At 42.0% G+C, this 17,487-nt stretch overlaps 1 protein-coding gene across 1 annotated transcript in view; it reads right to left on the reverse strand.

The window, feature by feature from the left end:
• The window catches only part of LOC105492507 (5-hydroxytryptamine receptor 5B), a 41,133-nt gene extending 25,852 nt beyond the window's left edge, over nucleotides 1–15,281 (reverse strand). Inside the window, exons 1-2 of the mRNA XM_011759704.2 lie at nucleotides 15,157–15,281; nucleotides 13,845–14,706 (exon numbers count right to left, since the gene is read on the reverse strand). Of these exons, the coding sequence (XP_011758006.2) occupies nucleotides 13,845–14,706; nucleotides 15,157–15,281 (987 nt within the window). The remainder of the gene's footprint in view (nucleotides 1–13,844; nucleotides 14,707–15,156) is intronic.
• Nucleotides 15,282–17,487: the final 2,206 nt, after the last annotated feature.

Raw genomic sequence — 17,487 nt, forward strand, 5'->3', positions numbered from 1 at the left:
TTTACTAGCATCAAGACCATGCAGGGAAATATGATTTCACCAAATCAATTAAGGAAGGCCCCAGGAACCAACCCTGTTGAGACAGATATGTGATCTTTCAGATAGATGATTCAAAATAGCTCTTTTGAAGAAACTCGATGAAATCAAGATAACACAAAGAAAGAATTTGGAATCTCATCAGATAAATTTAACAAAGAGATTGAAATAATTAAAAAGAATCTAGCAGAATTCTGGAGTTGTAAAATGCAACTGACATACTAAAGAATGTAAGGGTATGTTAGCAGCAGAATTGATCAAGTAGAAGAAAGAATAAGTAAGCTTAAACACAGGCTATTTGAAAATACACAGTCAAAAGAGACAAACAAATAAAAAAGAATGAAGCATACCTACAAGATCTAGAAAATAGCCTCAAAAGGGCAAATCTAAGAGTTATTCACCTTCAAAAGGAGGCACAGAGAGAGAGAGAGGGGAGAGAGAGAGAGAGAAGTATAAAGTTTATTCAAAGAGGTAACAGAGAACTTCCCAATCCTAGAGAAAGATATCAATACCCAGTACAAGAAGGTTATAGATTACCAAGCAGACTTAGCTCAAATAAGACTACCTCAAGACATTTAATAATCAAACTATCAAAAGTCAAGGATAAAGAAAAGATCTTAAAAGCATTAAGAGAAAAGAAATAACCTACAAGGGAACTCCAATACGTTTGGCAGCAGACTTTTCAGTGTAAAACTTACAGTTCAGGAGACAGTGTCATGGCATATTTATCATGCTGAAGGAAAATAAGTTTTATCCTATGATAGCACATCCAGCAAAAATATCCTTCAAACATGATGAAGAAATAAAAACTTTACCACACAGAAGCTGAGAAATTTCAACACCAGACCTGTCCTATAAGAAATGCTAAAGGGAGTTCTTCAATCAGAAAGAAAAGGATAGGCTGGGAATGGTGGCAAACACCTGTAATCCCAGCACTTTGGGAGGCTAAGGTGAGCAGATCACTTGAGGCCAAGAGTTTGAGACTAGCTTGTCCAACATAGCAAAACCCCATCTCTACTAAAAAAAAAAAAAAAAAAATAGCCTGGAGTGGCGGTGCATGCCTGTAATCCTAGTGTGAACCCAGAAAATCTGAGACAGATCTCAGTTAATTTAGAAAGTTTATTTTGCCAAGGTTGAGAATGTGCACCCATGATAGCCTCAGGAGGTCCCGAAAACATGTGCCCAAGGTGGTCAGAGCACAGTTTGGTTTTATACATTTCAGGGAGACATGAGACATCAATCAACATATGTAAGATGAACATTGGGTGGGTCTGGGAAGGGGGAACAGCTTGAAGTGGAGAGAATTCTTCCAGGTTATAAGTAGATAAGAGACAAATGGTTGCATTCTTTTGAGTTTCTGATTAGCCTCTGCAAAGGAGGCAATCAGATATGAATTTATCTCAGTGAGCAGAGGGGTGACTTTGAATAGAATGGGAGGCAGGTTTGCCCTAAGCAGTTTCCAGCTTGACTTTTCCCTTTAGTTTAGTGATTTGGGGGCCCCAAGATACCCTTTCACACTAGCTGCTTGGAAGACTGAGGTGAGAGGATCGCTTAGGCCGGGCGCGGTGGCTCAAGCCTGTAATCCCAGCACTTTGGGAGGCCGAGACGGGTGGATCACGAGGTCAGGAGATCGAGACCATCCTGGCTAACACAGTGAAACCCTGTTTCTACTAAAAAATACAAAAAAACTAGCCGGGCGAGGTGGCGGGCACCTGTAGTCCCAGCTACTCGGGAGGCTGAGGCAGGGGAATGGCCTGAACCCGGGAGGCGGAGCTTGCAGTGAGCTGAGATCCGGCCACTGCACTCCAGCAAGGGGGACAGAGTGAGACTCCGTCTCAAAAAAAAAAAAAAAAAAAAAGAGATCGCTTAAACCCAGGAGTGGGGGGTTGCAGAGAGTCAAGATACTGCACTCCATCCTGGGTGACACAACAAGACTCAAAACTCCACCTCAAAAAAAAAAAAAAAAAAAAAAAGAGAGAGAGAGAAAAGAAAGGCAGGCAGGCAGGAAGGAAGGTAGGTTAATAAGCAATAAGAAATCACCCAAAGGCACAAAATTCACTGGTAATTGTAAGTACATAGAAAAGCACCGAATATTATAACATTGTAATTGTGGTGTATAAACGACTCAATCTTGAGCAGAAAGACTAAAAGATAAACCAAAAAAAAAAAAAAAAAAAAACTATGACAACTTTATAAGACATAGTACCATACAATATAAATAGAAACACCAAAAGTTAAAAAGCAGGGGAACAAAGTTAAAGTGTAAAGTTTTTATTCATTTTCTTTTTGCTTATTTGTTTGCTTATGCAATCAGTGTTAAGTTGCCATCAGTTTAAAATATTGGGTTATAAGATATTATTTGCAAGCCTCATGGTAACCTCAAGTAAAAGAACACATAACACAAACACAAAAAATAAAAAGCAAGAAATTAAAACATATCACCAAAGAAAATCACCTTCACTAAAAGGAAGACCAGAAGGAAGGAAAAGAGACCACAAAACAACCAGAAAACAAGTAACAAAATGACAGAAGTAAGTCTTCACTTATCAATAATAAGTGAATGTAAATAAACTAAACTTTACAATCAAAAGAGATTGAGTGGCTGAATGATTTTTTAAAAACCACGGGAGCCAACAATCTATTTCCCACAAGAAATACACTTCACCTATAAAGACGCACATAGACATAAAGAAATGGAAAAAGATATCCCATGCAAATGGAAACCAAAAAAAAAAAAAAAGAAGAAGAAGAAGAAGAAGGAGGAGGAGGAGGCCGGTCACAGTGACTCATGCCTGTAATCCCAGCACTTTGGGAAACCGAGGTGGGAGGATCATGAGGTCAGGAGTTCGAGACCAGCCTGGCCACTATGGTGAAACCACGTCTCTACTAAAGATACAGAAAATTAGCCAGGCGGGGTGGCAATGCCTGTAATCCCAGTTACTCAGGAGTCTGAGGCAGGAGAATCAATTGAATCCAAGAGGTGAAGGTTGCAGTGAGCCGAGACTACACCATTGCATTGCAGCCTGGGTGACAGGGTGAGACTCCATCTCAAATAAATAAATAAATAAATAAATAAATAAATAAAGGAACACAAATAAAAAGGAGTAGCTATACTTATATGCAACTAAATAGATTTCAAGACAAAAACTATAAGAGACAAAAAGGTCATTATATAAAATAAAGGGTTCAATTCAGCAAGAAGATGTAACAATTATAAATCTATGTGCTCCCAACATTGGACCACTCAGATCCATAAAGCAGATATTAGTAGAGCTAAAAAGAGAGACAGACCACAAAACAATATTAGTTGGAGATTTCAACATTCTACTTTCATTATTGGACAAATTATCCAGACAGAAAATCAACAAACCAACTTTGGACTTAACCTGTGCTATAGACCAAATGAACCTAACAGATATTTACAGAACATTTCATCCAACAGTTGCAGAATATACATTTTTCTCCTTAGTACATGGATCATTCTCATGGATAAACAGTATGTTAGGCCACAAAGCAAGTGTTAATTAATTTTTTTAAAAAATGAAATTATGTTACGTATCCTCTCTGACCATAATGGAATAAAACTAGAAATCAATAACAGAAATTTTGGAAACTATGCAAACACATGGAAATTAAACAATATGCTCCCAAATGACCAGTGGGTCAATGAAGAAATTACGAAGGAATTTAAAAATTTATACCCTGGGTGCGGTGGCTCATGCCTGTAATCCCAGCACTTTGGGAGGCTGAAGCAGGCAGATCACGAGGTCAAAAGATCGAGACAATCCTGGCCAACATGGTGATACCCTGTCTCTACCAAAAGTACAAAAATTAGCTGGGCATGGTGGTGCATGCCTGTAATCCCAGCTACTCAGGAGGCTGAAGCAGGGAAATCTCTTGAACCTGGGAGGTGGAGTTGCAGTGAGCCGAGATCCCGCCATTGCGCTCCAGCCTAGTGAAAGAGTGAGACTCTGTCTGGAAAAAAAAAAAAAAAATTTAACAAATGATAATGGAAACACAATATACCAAAACCTATGAAACACAGTGAAAGCAGTATTAAGAGGAAAATTTATAGGTGTAATTGCCTACATCAAAAAAGAAAAAAAAAAAAAAACTTTCACAAAAAGCCCTAATGATGCATTTTAAAGAACCAGAAAAGCAAGAGCAAACCCCACTCAAAATTAGAAGAAAATAAACAATAAAGATCTAGCCAGAAATAAATGAAATTGAAATGAAGAAAACAATAAAAACATCAAGAAAATGAAGACTTAGTCTTTTGAAAAGATAAACAAAGCCAACAAACCTTTACCAGATAAAGGAAAAAGAGAGGAGACCCAAATAAATAAGATCAGAGATGAAAAAGGGGGCATTACAACCGAGAGCACAGAAATTCAAAGGATTATTAGAGGCTACTATAAGCAACTATATGCCAATAAATTGGAAAGCCTAGAAGAAATGGATAGCCTTCTACCATGGTTGAACCATAAAGAATCCAAAACTTGAACAGATCAATAACAAGTAATAAGAACAAAGCCATAATAAAAAGTCTCCCAGCAAAGAAAAGCCCAGGATCCAATGGTTTCATTGCTGGATTTTAGCAAACATTAAAAGAAGAACTAATACCAAACCGACTTTTTAACTATTCTGAAAAAAAAGGAGGAAGGAATACTTCCAAACTCATTCTGTGGTGGGCAGTATCATCTTGATACCAAAACCAGACAAACACACATTAAAACAAACAAACAAAAAACTATAGACCAATATCCCTGATAAATGTTGATGCAAAAGTCCTCAACAAAATACTAGCAAATCAAATTCAATAACACATTAAAGATACCATTCATCATGACCAAGCAGAATTTATCCCAGGATGCGAGAATGGCTCAACATCTGCAAATCAGTCAATGTGACACATCATATCAACAGAATGAAGGACAAAAGCCATACGATCATTTCAATTGATATTTAAAAAGCATTTGATAAAATTCAACATCTTTTCATGATAAAAACCCTTTAAAAATTAGGTATTGAAAATAACATATCTCAACACAATAAAAGCCATAAAAGACAGAAACACTGCTGGTATCATATTGAATGGGAAAAAACTGAAAGTCTTTCCTCTAAGATCTGGAACATGACAAGGACATTGTCCATGATAAGGACACTGGATCATGACAAGGACAGTGTCCATGATAAGGACACTGTCACCGCTGTTATTCAACATAGTATGGGAAGACCTAGCTAGAGCAATCAGACAAGAGGAAGAAATAAAGAGCATCCAAATTGGAAAGGAAGAAGTCCAATTACATTGTCATTGTTTGCAGATTTGGAAAAACTTGAAGATTCCACTGAAAAACCATTGGAACTAAAAAGCAAATTCAGTAAAGTTGCAAGATACAAAATCAACATACAAAAATCAGTAGCATTTCTATATTTCAATAGCAAATAATCTGAAAAAATAAATTTAAAAAGTTATTCCACTTACAATGGTTGCATATAAATTAAATACCTAGGAATTAAAGAAGTAAAGGATCTCTAGAATAAAAACTATAAAAGGCTAATGAAAGAAATTGAAGATGACATGTAATCCCAGCTACCTGAGAGGCTGAGGCAGGAGAATCACTTGAACCCAGGAGGCAGAGGTTGCAGTGAGCCGAGATCATGCCACTGTACTCCAGCCTGGGCAACAGGGTGAGACTCCTTCTCAAAAAAAGAAAAAAAAAAGAAAAAGAAATTTCCACAATATAATGGAAAGGTATTCCATGTTCATTAATTGGAAGAATAAATATTGTTAAAATGTTCATACTACCTAAAGCAATCAACAGGTTCAATGCAAGCCTTATGAAAATACCAACAACATTCTTTACAGAAATAGAAAAAACAATCCTAAAATTTATATAAAAACACAAAACAACAAAACTGGAGGAATTACATTACTGGACTTTCAACTGTACTACAAAGCTATAGTAACCCAAAGCATGGTACTGGCATAAAACAGACACAAAGACCAATGGAACAAAATAGAGAATCCAGAAGAAAATCCATGTATCTACAGCAAACTCATTTTTGACAAAGGTTCAAAGAACATACACTGGGGAAAGGACAGTCTCTTCAATAAATGGTGCTAGGAAAACTGAATATCCGTATGCAGAAGAATGAAACTAGACCCTTACTTCTTGTCATATGTAAAAATCAATTCAAAATGGATTAAAGACTTAAATCTAAGACCTCAAACTATGAAACTACTGCAAGAAAACATTGGGGAAGCTCTCCAGAACATTTGATATGGCAAAGGTTTCTTGAGTAATACCCCACAAGTACAGGCAACCAAAGCAAAAATGGACAAGTGGGATCACATCAAGTTAAAAAGATTCTGTAGAGCAAAGGAAACAATCAACAAACAGACAACCCATAGAATGGTAGAAACTATCTGCAACCTATCCATGTGTCAAGGGATTAATAACCAGAATATATAACGGGTTCAAATAACTCTATAGAGAAAAATCCAATAATTTGATTAAAAAGTGAGTAAAATATTTGAATAGACATTTCTCAAAAAAAGACATACAAATAGCAAACAGGTGTACTAAAAGGTGCTCAACATCATTGCTCATCAGAGAAATGCAAATCAAAACTACAATAAGATATCATTTCACCCTAGTTAGGATGGTTTGTATCCAAAAGATAGGCAATAACAAATGCTGGTGAGGAAGTGGAGAAAAGGGTACCCTTGTACACTGTTGGTGAGAATGTAAATGAGTATAGACACTCTGGAGAACTGTTTGAAGGGTCTTCAAAACACTAAAAATAGAGCTACCATATCATTCAGCAATCTCACTGCCAGGCATATATTGAAAAGAGAAGAAATCAGTACATAGAAGAGGTATCTGCACTCCCATGTTTATTTCAGTGCTATTCACAATAGCCAAGATTTGAAAACAACCTAAGTGGTCATTCATAGATGAAGGATAAAAAAAATGTGGTATATACATACAAACAATGATATCCCATCATAACAGCATGGATGGGACAGGAAGTCATCATGTTAAGTGAAATAAACCAGGCACAGAAAGACACAATTCACATGTTCTCACTTATTTGTGGGAGCTAAAAATTTAAACAGTTGAACTCATGGAGATAGAGAGTTGAATGATAGCTACTAGAGGCTAGGAAGTGTAGTGGGAGGTGGTAAGAGAGAAGGGTTCATGGGTACAAAAATACAGTTAGATAGAATGAATATGATCTAGCATTTGATAGTACAACAGGGTGAATATAGTAAAAAATAATTTATTGTACATTTAAAAATAACTAAAATAGTATAATTGGATTTTTTTTTTTTTTTGAGACAGAGTCTCACTCTGTTGCCAGGCTGGAGTGCAGTGGCATGATCTCAGCTCACTGCAACCTCCGCCTTCCCATGTTCAAGCAATTCTCCTGCCTCAGCCTCCCAAATAGCTGAAACTACAGGCACACACCACCACACCCAGCTAACTTTTGCATTTTTAGTAGAGTTGGGGTTTTACCATGTTGGCCAGGATTGTCTCGATCTCTTGACCTTGTGATCTGGCCGCCCTGGCCTCCCAAAGTGCTGGGATTACAGGCATGAGCCACCGCACCTGGTCTGGATTGTTTGTAACACAAAAAAGGATAAATGTTTGAGGTGATGGATAACCCATATACCTTGATGTAATTATTGCACATTGCATGCCTGTATCAAAATATCTCACGTGCCCTATAAAAATATAAATCTACTGTATACTCACAAAAATTAAAAATACAAAATTTTTAAAAATTACATTGTATCCCATAAATATATACAATTATTATTTGTCAGTTTAAAATAAATATATAAACATAAATGGCTCTGTACAGATTTTGGGTCACTCGGGGCCTACCGCACGTAACCTTTACGTCAGTGTGTCATTGTTCAAACAAAATGTCAACAAAAATATTTGACTTAGAGAGTCAAATTTTTGTAATACAGCATTATCTAAAATCTATGCTCCAAGTTGACATAAACCCTAAAGCTCAATACCTCACATTTACTTTGCTCTTCACAACTTACATAGTGCTTTCCCATACACTATTAAATCTTTCAAATACCATTGTGCTTTGGACAGCTTTCTAGCAGAGCACTTATAAGACTTTATTGCATTCATAATTCTATAATTATAATCTACTAAAAATCCACTGGGATCAGGAAACTGCTTATTCATTCTTAGAAACCTCAGAGGACATTGCCTGATACATAAGATCAGTAAGTCAATCAAGTAATTTTGAACACTACGTTCAACACTTTTTGGAAAACACTTCTCCCAAAGATGAAGCCTAATTCCTCTTTTCTTGAGTGTGAGCTGGACTTAGTGACTCACTGCTAATGAGTAGAAAATAATCATATGTGACTTCTGAGACTGTCATAAAAGGCACTGCAATTTCCTCCTTGTTTCACTCTCTTGGATGGCTTGCTCTGGGGAAAGTCAGCTATCATGTGGTACCACCCAAATAGCCCTTTGGAGATGTCCTTTTCTCAAGGATCTGAAGCCTCTTGTCAACAAGCATGTGAGTGCTCCATCTTGGAAGCAAAGTTTCCAGCCCCAGTCAAGCTTTCGAATGACTGCAGCCCCATGCAACATCTTGCCTACAGCCAAAAGAGATGTCAGGTCAGAACCACCCAGCTAAGCCATTCCCAATGCCCAACCCACAGAAACTGTGAGTTAACACATGTTTGTTCTTTTAAGCCACTAAACTGTGGGATAATTTTCTACACAAGCAATAAATAATCTACCTATGATTATAAGGAATAGCAATAAGAGAAATAAAATCATACTTTTCTTATTATTTATAAGAGAAATAGAAAAATAACGAAAGTAATGCGGTAGCTATTATTTATGGTTTACTATTTGAGGGACTCCACATATGCTAGAATCTCATTTGCTCTTCACAAGATTATTATAAGACACGTGGTAATATTTCCATTTTACATATGCAGAATTGTAGGTGTAGATTAAGTCACTTGGCTGAAGTGCTAATCAGTGGCAGTCGAAAAAATGGAAACCCACGTCTCTTTGTTTCCAAGTCCCATGCTCTTAACCACTGTGTACATTATCTCCCAATATGTATGTATGGATTAAGAATGAGTGCAGGAGCCCAATTCACAATTGCAAAGATATGGAACCAACCTAAGTGCCCATCGACGAATGAGGAGATAAAGAAAATGTGATACACATCATGGAATACTATTTGGCCATAAAAAGGAATGAAATAATGTCTTCACAGCAACTTGGACGAAGCAAGAGGCCATTATTCTAAGAGAAGTAACTCAGGAATGGAAAACCAAGCACCATATGTTCTCACTTATAAGTGGGAGCTAAGCTATGAATATATGCAAAGGCATACAGAGTGATATAATGGGCTTTGGAGACTTAGAAGGGGATACTAGTCTGGTGACAACTGCACTAAAATCTCAGAATTAACCACGATATAATTCATCCATGTAAGCAGAAACCACTTGTAGCCCAAAAGCTATTAAAAACTATATTTAAAAACTTTTAAAAGAAGGCAATAGTACAATTAAAAAAAAGAATGAGGGCAAGATATTAACCAAGGTTTCATTATAATTTGTGTGGTCCCTAGACATCTTTGCCTTCATGTATCCCTTCCTTCATTAAGAAATACTTAAAATTATGTTAATTTAAAGACTAGTATAAGCAAGTATAAGCAAGACTGGATTCATTATAATATATTCATTAGTGTTATATTCATTTTTCCTCTAATTTTAAAAGAAATTAAAACATTTCTATGGGTCCCTAAAAGAATTCTGGTTCTCAATAGTATGACTACGCCTGATGGATAACTAGGTCCCAGCATCAAATTGCACACAGAAGTCAAACAAGCAATAGCAAAGAAAAGAGAGACAGAAAAACAAACAAACAAACAAACAAACAAACCCTTTTGATGTCACATTTTAAAAGCCAAAGAAATAATGTTTCTTCTTTTCTAAACAGTAAAGGGCAAAGGGCAGTAGGAAGTAATTGTAACCCATGAGGGTTGCTTTGGGGTGGGGAGCAGATTATACTGTACATGGGATGCTCAGAGTCTCAATTTAACATGTTGAAAGAAAAGACACCAGGGCAGGAATTAAACTTGTCCCCTGACAGAAGCAGGCAAGGCTTTTGTGCTCAATTGTGTTCAGCTCTCCTGGAAAGGAGAGTTCACATGAAGAGTTTTGAGATCCTGCTTCATGGGACCCACCTTGACTGTGCTATGACTGCCTCATTCCTCTCAAACTGAGACACCCATGAGCAGAGGGGCAGGCCTCAGAAGTCAAGTCCCTGGAGACAGCATAGAGTAATGAAAACAGTGATTTTTTTTCTTTTCTGACTTGGAGCCTTGCTCTGTCGTCAGGCTAGAGTGCAGTGGCACGATCTCAGCTCACTGTCACCTCTGCCTCCCAGGTTCAAGGGATTCTCCAGCCTCAGCCTCCCGAGTAGCTGGGACTACAGGTGTGCGCCACCATGCCCAGTTAATTTTTGTATTTTTAGTAGAGATGGGGTTTCACCATGTTGGCCAAGATGGTCTCGATCTCTTGACCTCGTGATCTGCCTGCCTTGGCCACTCAAAGCGTGGGATTACAGGCGTGAGCCACCGTGCCTGGCTGAAAACAGTGATTCTTAGATCTGGTACAACCTTCAGCCTCTCTACCCAGTAACTGTGTGGTTTTGGATGAACTAGGTTTGTGGTGCCTTACCACAGTTTTCTCTTGCAGTTTTCTCATCTGTAAAATGAGGGCCTTTTGGCAAAGACAGTGCTCACCAGATAGCCACATGTTCTGCTCCAATTCACTGCCAATGGCTGGCCAATGGGCTGCAAATAGTGGTGACATGTTTCCAGTTCAGGGTAAGGCAGTGAAAAGCTGGTATATCTCCATATGTAGATCTTCTCCCACAGTATATCGGGCAGGCAAATGTGCAAGACAGCATAGCAAAAATGATAAATGGCCCAAATTCATGAGAGACTGCCTGGAAGAGAGCTATGCAGGTAGGCCACCAGACCCACATTGAACTTTAAGTCAGAGTGAAATAAACTTCTGGTTTGGGGTTACATGTTACCACAGCATGCCTTAGCTTATCCTGACTAATACAGACTTAATACCAATTTTACTGAATTGTGGGAATGAAATGAAAGGGTGAATGTAAAGCATCAGAAATGTGTCTGGAAGAGACAATTCACTCAGTAAACATTTTTTTTTCCCTCTCAACTTTCAAAAACTGCATTTTGCCCCAAAGGATTAATCATTGCCCAAAAAGTACATTCTGATAAGACCCCCCCTTTTTTTTTTTTTTTTTTTTTTGAGACAGAGTCTTGCTTTGTTGCCTAGGTTGGAATGCAGTGGCGTGATGTCTCGGCTCACTGCAAGCTCCGCCTCTGGGGTTCACGCCATCCTCCTGCCTCAGCCTCTGGAGTAGCTGGGACTACAGGCGCCCACCACCGCCCCCGGCTAATTTTTTGTATTTTTAGTAGAGAGGGGGTTTCACCATGTTAGCCAGGATGGTCTCGATCTCCTGACCTCGTGATCCACCCCCCTCGGTCTCCCAAAGTGCTGGGATTACAGGCGTGAGCCACCATGCCCGGCCAAGACCCCTTTCTTATAATACTTTAGTGTTGGGACCTAGACACAGAATTCTGAAAAAGATGAAGGTTTTACACAGCCTCATCAACAGAGGCCTTCAAGCTTCATATAGACTCCTGTTCCCTACAGCAAACAGTACAGACACTTTGCAGAGCCTAAACTCAATCCAACTCATTTCCCCTGGAGTGTAGAAAGATGCAGGTGGGGGAAAGTAGAGAGAAAGTATTCCTGGCACAGTGTTTTACACTTTTGTTTAGGTGTCTTGTTGCCAGAAGGCTTGCCAACGTGGACTCAGGAACATTACCCAGAAGCTTGAGTGAGGGCTTGCTGCGACCCAAAGAAGCAGCGTGCAACTGAATACTACTCCATCTACAATCTCAGCATCCTGTGATTCGAGGCCCTTAGACATGACTTAGAACAATACGGCATGCTAGAGTAGTTGAGGCCCAAAGTGGGGAAGGGCTTACCCCAGGTCCTCCTGCTGGGAGTGGCTACATTTTAGTACTTCCTCTGCCTCTCCGTGCTCTCTCTATCCACCAACGGACACTCCAGATTGTCCAGCCTCTCATCCAGTCACCTCTTCCTTATGTCACCTGCCTGAATGGGAGCTGTCAAAAATGAACACTAAAATAAAATAAGGCTTGGCAAGCTTTTCCGGCATCCATTTCACTGTAATTTCTCTAACTGCACATTGGATTGATGCAGCTATTAAAAGTCAGCCCTACCTTGGCAATCAGACAGAAAAGCTATAATCACCCCAGGCATTTCCAAGGGACCTTTCAAAGAACATCATTAATTCTGAATAAAGCTCTCCCTCACCAACACTTTCCAATTATAGTCTTGACATTCCTATTTTATGCTGCAAAATTCCTCTGCCATTTAATGAAGAAGAAAAAAGGCCTACTTTTAAAATCGCATATATTTGTCTGGTAGCCTAAGTACCTGAGTTAATTTTCCAAAATTAAAACAAAACTAGCAACAAAAAACTTTCCTTGTTTTTTTTCCTCTTCTATGCACCGCTTCCCTCCCCCCATGTATTGTATCTGCAAAGGGCAACAAATCCTGTTAATCTAAAGGACTGGGAGCATGTTAATTCAAATACCTGAGACCCTCAAAAGAGAAAGTTGAGGCTTCCAGAGTGAGAAGGATGCTGAGCACCTATTAGATCCTGGCCAAAAGGCAGAAAGCTTCAGACAGAATAATAAATACGGTGAGAGAAGATCTGCCGATTGCAATTTTGCTCATCTCGTTACATTTCTAGCATTGTCTTCCTGCTCCTTATGGATTGCCGGGCAATATCCTATTGAACCCCTTCTTTCTCCAGCCAGTCTGCCACCCAGTGTATGCCAGCCACTATGCAAGGGGCTCTACATTCTTCATCTCACGTAATCCTCACTAAGAGCCCTATGAATGAGGAATGAACATGTTTAAAGATGAAGAAATGAGACCCACAGATATTAAGCAACTGTCCCAATGTCCCAAGCTGGGATTTGAATCCATGGTTCTCTTTCCTAAATCACTAGAGGATAGCTCTGGGGTTGAGATAAGAAAAGCAAAGTGACACCGATTATTATATTTTAAAATCCTCACTGATCCCCTTGGCAGGGTGCTGGCTAATAGAGTTGGGGAATAGTCTCTGAACTGCAGGGGATAGACTGGGGTACCGTAGAGACAGAAAATAAGGCGTGATTGGCCACAGGAATTTCTGCAAGACGAATTCCCAGTCCACTGCATCCCCTCTAGGTCTAGTTGGGACCAGGAAGTCGCGGCTCCAGGACTCACATGGACGGGGGCGTTTCAGGGGGAAAACAACAGATAGTGCAGGTAACAGGGTGTGCCCTCATCGCTACTGAGACAGGCTGAACCTACAAGCCCCACCGGCCATATCGTGCGCCGTGGGTCGGTGTCACATCGAGCTCCCTAATGTGCAGATGGTGAAACCTTTTCCTCTGCGCGCACCAAGTACGCAGCTGGCGAAGCCCCCGATCGCGTGCCAGATGCGCCGGTGACTAGCCCCTCGGTGTACACTTCAGAAGAACTGATGGCAAACTTTTCCTCGTGCGCCCCAGGTAGGCGCGCGCTCCAATCGTACAAGCTTCCGCCCACTCTCCCATTTGTCAAGCTGCCTTCTTCTCTAGCAAACCCTTCCCCAAGCAACATTGCGCAGCCCACCCCTCACCTGCATGGTGGCCGGCAACGGCAGCACAGCTCTCCCTCGGCGGCCGAAACGAAACTTGGCTGCCTTCCAGTAGACGAATAGCACCACGCCAAGCGGCAGGTAGAAGGCGCCGCAGGTGGAGAAGACGGCATAGGAGGGTTCCTGGCTCACCTGGAAGCGCTGGAGCCGAGCGTCGTACACCTCGCCCCAACCAAAGAGCAGCGGCGCGAGGGCGATGAGCGCAGACAGCGCCCAGGTGAGCGCGATCATGAGCGCCGAGGCGCGGCGGCGGGTGCGCAGCGTGTACTGCAGATGGCGCGTGATGGTCCAGTAGCGGTCCAGGGCGATGGCCGCCACGTTCCAGATGCTGGCCGTGCAGCACAGCACGTCGAAGGAGATCCACACGTGGCACAGGCTCCGGCCCAGTAGCCAACGTCGCCCGGTAGACAGCTCACTCACCAGGCTCAGTGGCATCACCAACGCTGCCACTAGTACGTCCGAGACGGCCGTCGAGGCCACCAAGTTATGCGGCACGCGATGGAAGGCACGGACCCGCAGGATGGTGACCAGAACCAGCAGGTTCCACAGGAAAGTGGCTGCGATCAGCAGCACTAGTAGCGTCACCACCAGCACCGTGAAGACAGAGAAGGGCGGCTCCCGACCCGGCAGGACGGCATTACCCGGGGTCGAACTGAGTATCCCGCTCGGGCTTGGGCTACTGCTGCAAGTCTTGGGTCCCAGGGCAAGGGCAACGCTGGCGGTGGCCACTGAAAGATTAGCGGCTTCTATGGCGCTGGCGGTCGAAGCTCCAGGGCAGGGAGCGCACGAGTTGTCAGTGAGCTCGGCGTGGACCGGGCAGGTGGGGGCGTGGAGGGAGTACTGCCTGCTGGGGGAGGGTAGGAGAGGGGTCCAGGTCGTCCTACCCTGGTCCCTCCTGCGGGCAACAGCCCACCTCTGGCACTTATGCCTGCAGTCCCCGTAGACCCTCTTTTCCAGTAGAAAGAGTAAAAGAGAGCAGGACCCCTCAGTCTAGCTCCCCCTCACCAGTCCCTCCCACCACCTCTCTTAGCGGTCCCGGGTGCCACCGACTGTCAGGGGGCTGGGAATCAGCGCGGCCGAGTGACCCAGCGCAGCTTGTGCTTGGAGAGTTGCCCCCTCCCCCACCCAGCGGCGGCGGGAGATGAGCTGCACCTGGAGTGGGCGGGGGTGGGCGGAAGCCGGGGGTGGCTGGAGAACCCACCAATAGGAGCCGGGCCTTCAACTCTGTCCCAGCTGGTTTCCCTGCCTCTGCGAAGCAGAGAGAATCCTGAGGTAGTCTCCGCGAAACGTTTACAACTGGGGAGAAAGTTCCTTGCCGTCACCTCCGCGGACCCCTCGCACCTGCTGGTGGCGCGGTTTTGACACTGGGAAACAAGGGTACCGCCCTGCCCCAGCCAGGGGCTTCTGGTTTCCTGTCATCTCGATTCTACCTATACCTGAAATAGGAAACCCAGGTATTGGAGTTTACAAAACAGAAGGCTCCTAAGCCCAGCCCGATCCTGCCGCTTCGTTTCCAGCAGTCCGCCCGGCGAGGGCTTGGTAGCGCCTTGAGAAGTTCACTCGCTGGCTCTGTGCGGAAAGAACGCGGCTCCTGAGCAATCTGGCGGAGATCTGGAAGAGGGACCCTTTATACCATCATCTTCGCCAACTCTAACCTCCCCCATCATGTCCCCCTACCTCCAACATACGCGCACTCTCCACCCAGCCCTGTCCTTTCAGTTTCTAACATTCCTGACTATATGTCTTCACATCCAGGTTCAAACTGGAGTTATTTTTGTTGAGCCTTGGGCAAAAGCAGGAACGAATTAGAAAAGCGACATTCCCCCAGCCTCTCACACTTAAAAAATACTTCAATCATTATTAACTCAATCTCAATCTGTGTTCCCGGGAGTAGAATAGAAACATAACACAGAGCCCAAACCGCCCCTTCTCTTGTCAAGGTGAGAAGGGTTAGACTTCAAGCAGGCTGACCTGGCTGGTGCCTGAATGACCTGGGAATGGGGGAGAAAGGGGCTATGAAACATACAAGGTGCAAACTCCAAGAAGCAGGTTTGGACTTGATCATGGAGAAAGCTGGAATTGAGAACATTTTGAGAAAATTGACCTGATGAAGAGAATGTGTTAGAAGAAAAGGAAGACTAGCCTTTGAAATATTTTATATCTCTCCATTTTATTGAACAAACATTATAGTAAGAGCAAAGAATATTAGAAATGTAAAAACATGCATATTGCACTAGCCAGATGTATCAGTGCTTTTACTTTCATCTTTTGTCCCTATCCACATACTTTTTTTTTTTTTTTTTTTTTTTTTTTGGTGACGGAGTCTCGCTCTGTCACCCAGGCTGGAGTGCAGTGGCTCACTGCAAGCTCCACCTCCCAGGGTCACGCCATTCTCCTGCCTCAGCCTCCCGAGTAGCTGGGACTACAGGCGCCCGCCACCTCGCCCGGCTAGTTTTTTGTATTTTTTTTTTTAGTAGAGACGGGGTTTCACCGTGTTAGCCAGGATGGTCTCGATCTCCTGACCTCGTGATCCGCCCGTCTCGGCCTCCCAGTTTACTGATTTTTAAAAATTACAATTCGCGATTTTTTTCTCTTTTGGGTTCTTTTCTTTTTTTGTATTATTATTATTTTTTTTTTTCTGAGATGGATTCTCCCTCTTTCACCCAGGCTGGAGTGCAGTGGCTTCTTCTTGGCTCACTGCAATCTCTACCTCCTGGGTTCAAGTGATTCTCCTGCCTCAGTCACCCAAATAGCTGGGATTACAGCCATGCACCACCACGCTGGGCTGATAGTTGTATTTTTAGTGGAGATGGGTTTCACCATGTTGTCCAGGCTGCTCTCAAACTCCTGACCTCAAGTGATCCGCCTACGTGGTCCCCCCAAAGTGCTGGGATTACAGGTGCGCTGCCTGGGTTTATTTTCTTGATACGTTTTCTCCCGAATTTAATTATGTAGTTAAAATATAGGAATGGTGTAACTGTTCTTTTTATGCATTTTCAAATTGTACCTCAGAAAAATTTAATGGTGTCAGTTTTCTTAGCCCTGGCTTTAGAGAAATAAAAAAGAAATGAACAGCCTGCTAAAGCAAATTTTTATCACTAAAAACAGTGTTTAATTGGTGTATAATGATGTATTTTGATTGTTTTGATTTGCTTTTTTTTTTTTTTTTTTTTTTGAGATAGAGTTTCACTCTTGTTGCCCAAACTGAAGTGCAATGGCGCGATCCTGGCTCACTGCAACCTCTGCCCCCCGAGTTCAAGCGATTCTCCTGCCTCAGCCTCCCAAGTAGCTGGGATTACAGGCGCACACAAACACGTCCAGCTGATTTTTGTATTTTTAGTAGAGACGGGGTTTCACCACATTGGCCAGGTTGGTCTCAAACTCCTGACCTCAAGTGATCGATCTGCCTTGGCCTCCTGAAGTGCTAGGATTACAGGCATGAGCCACTCTGTCTGGTTTGATTTGCATTTTTAATTGCTAAAAATGCTACATATTTCCATATGGTGTTTATTATCTATGTATTCTTGCATAAAAGCTGTTTATTCACTTTACTTTATAAAGGAATATGGGTGTTGATTTAATGACTATTTATCAACTTTAATGCATTTAGATAACATATTTTAAT

This window comes from Macaca nemestrina, chromosome 11 (assembly GCF_043159975.1).
Source record: "Macaca nemestrina isolate mMacNem1 chromosome 11, mMacNem.hap1, whole genome shotgun sequence".
Classification (NCBI taxonomy): domain Eukaryota; kingdom Metazoa; phylum Chordata; class Mammalia; order Primates; family Cercopithecidae; genus Macaca; species Macaca nemestrina.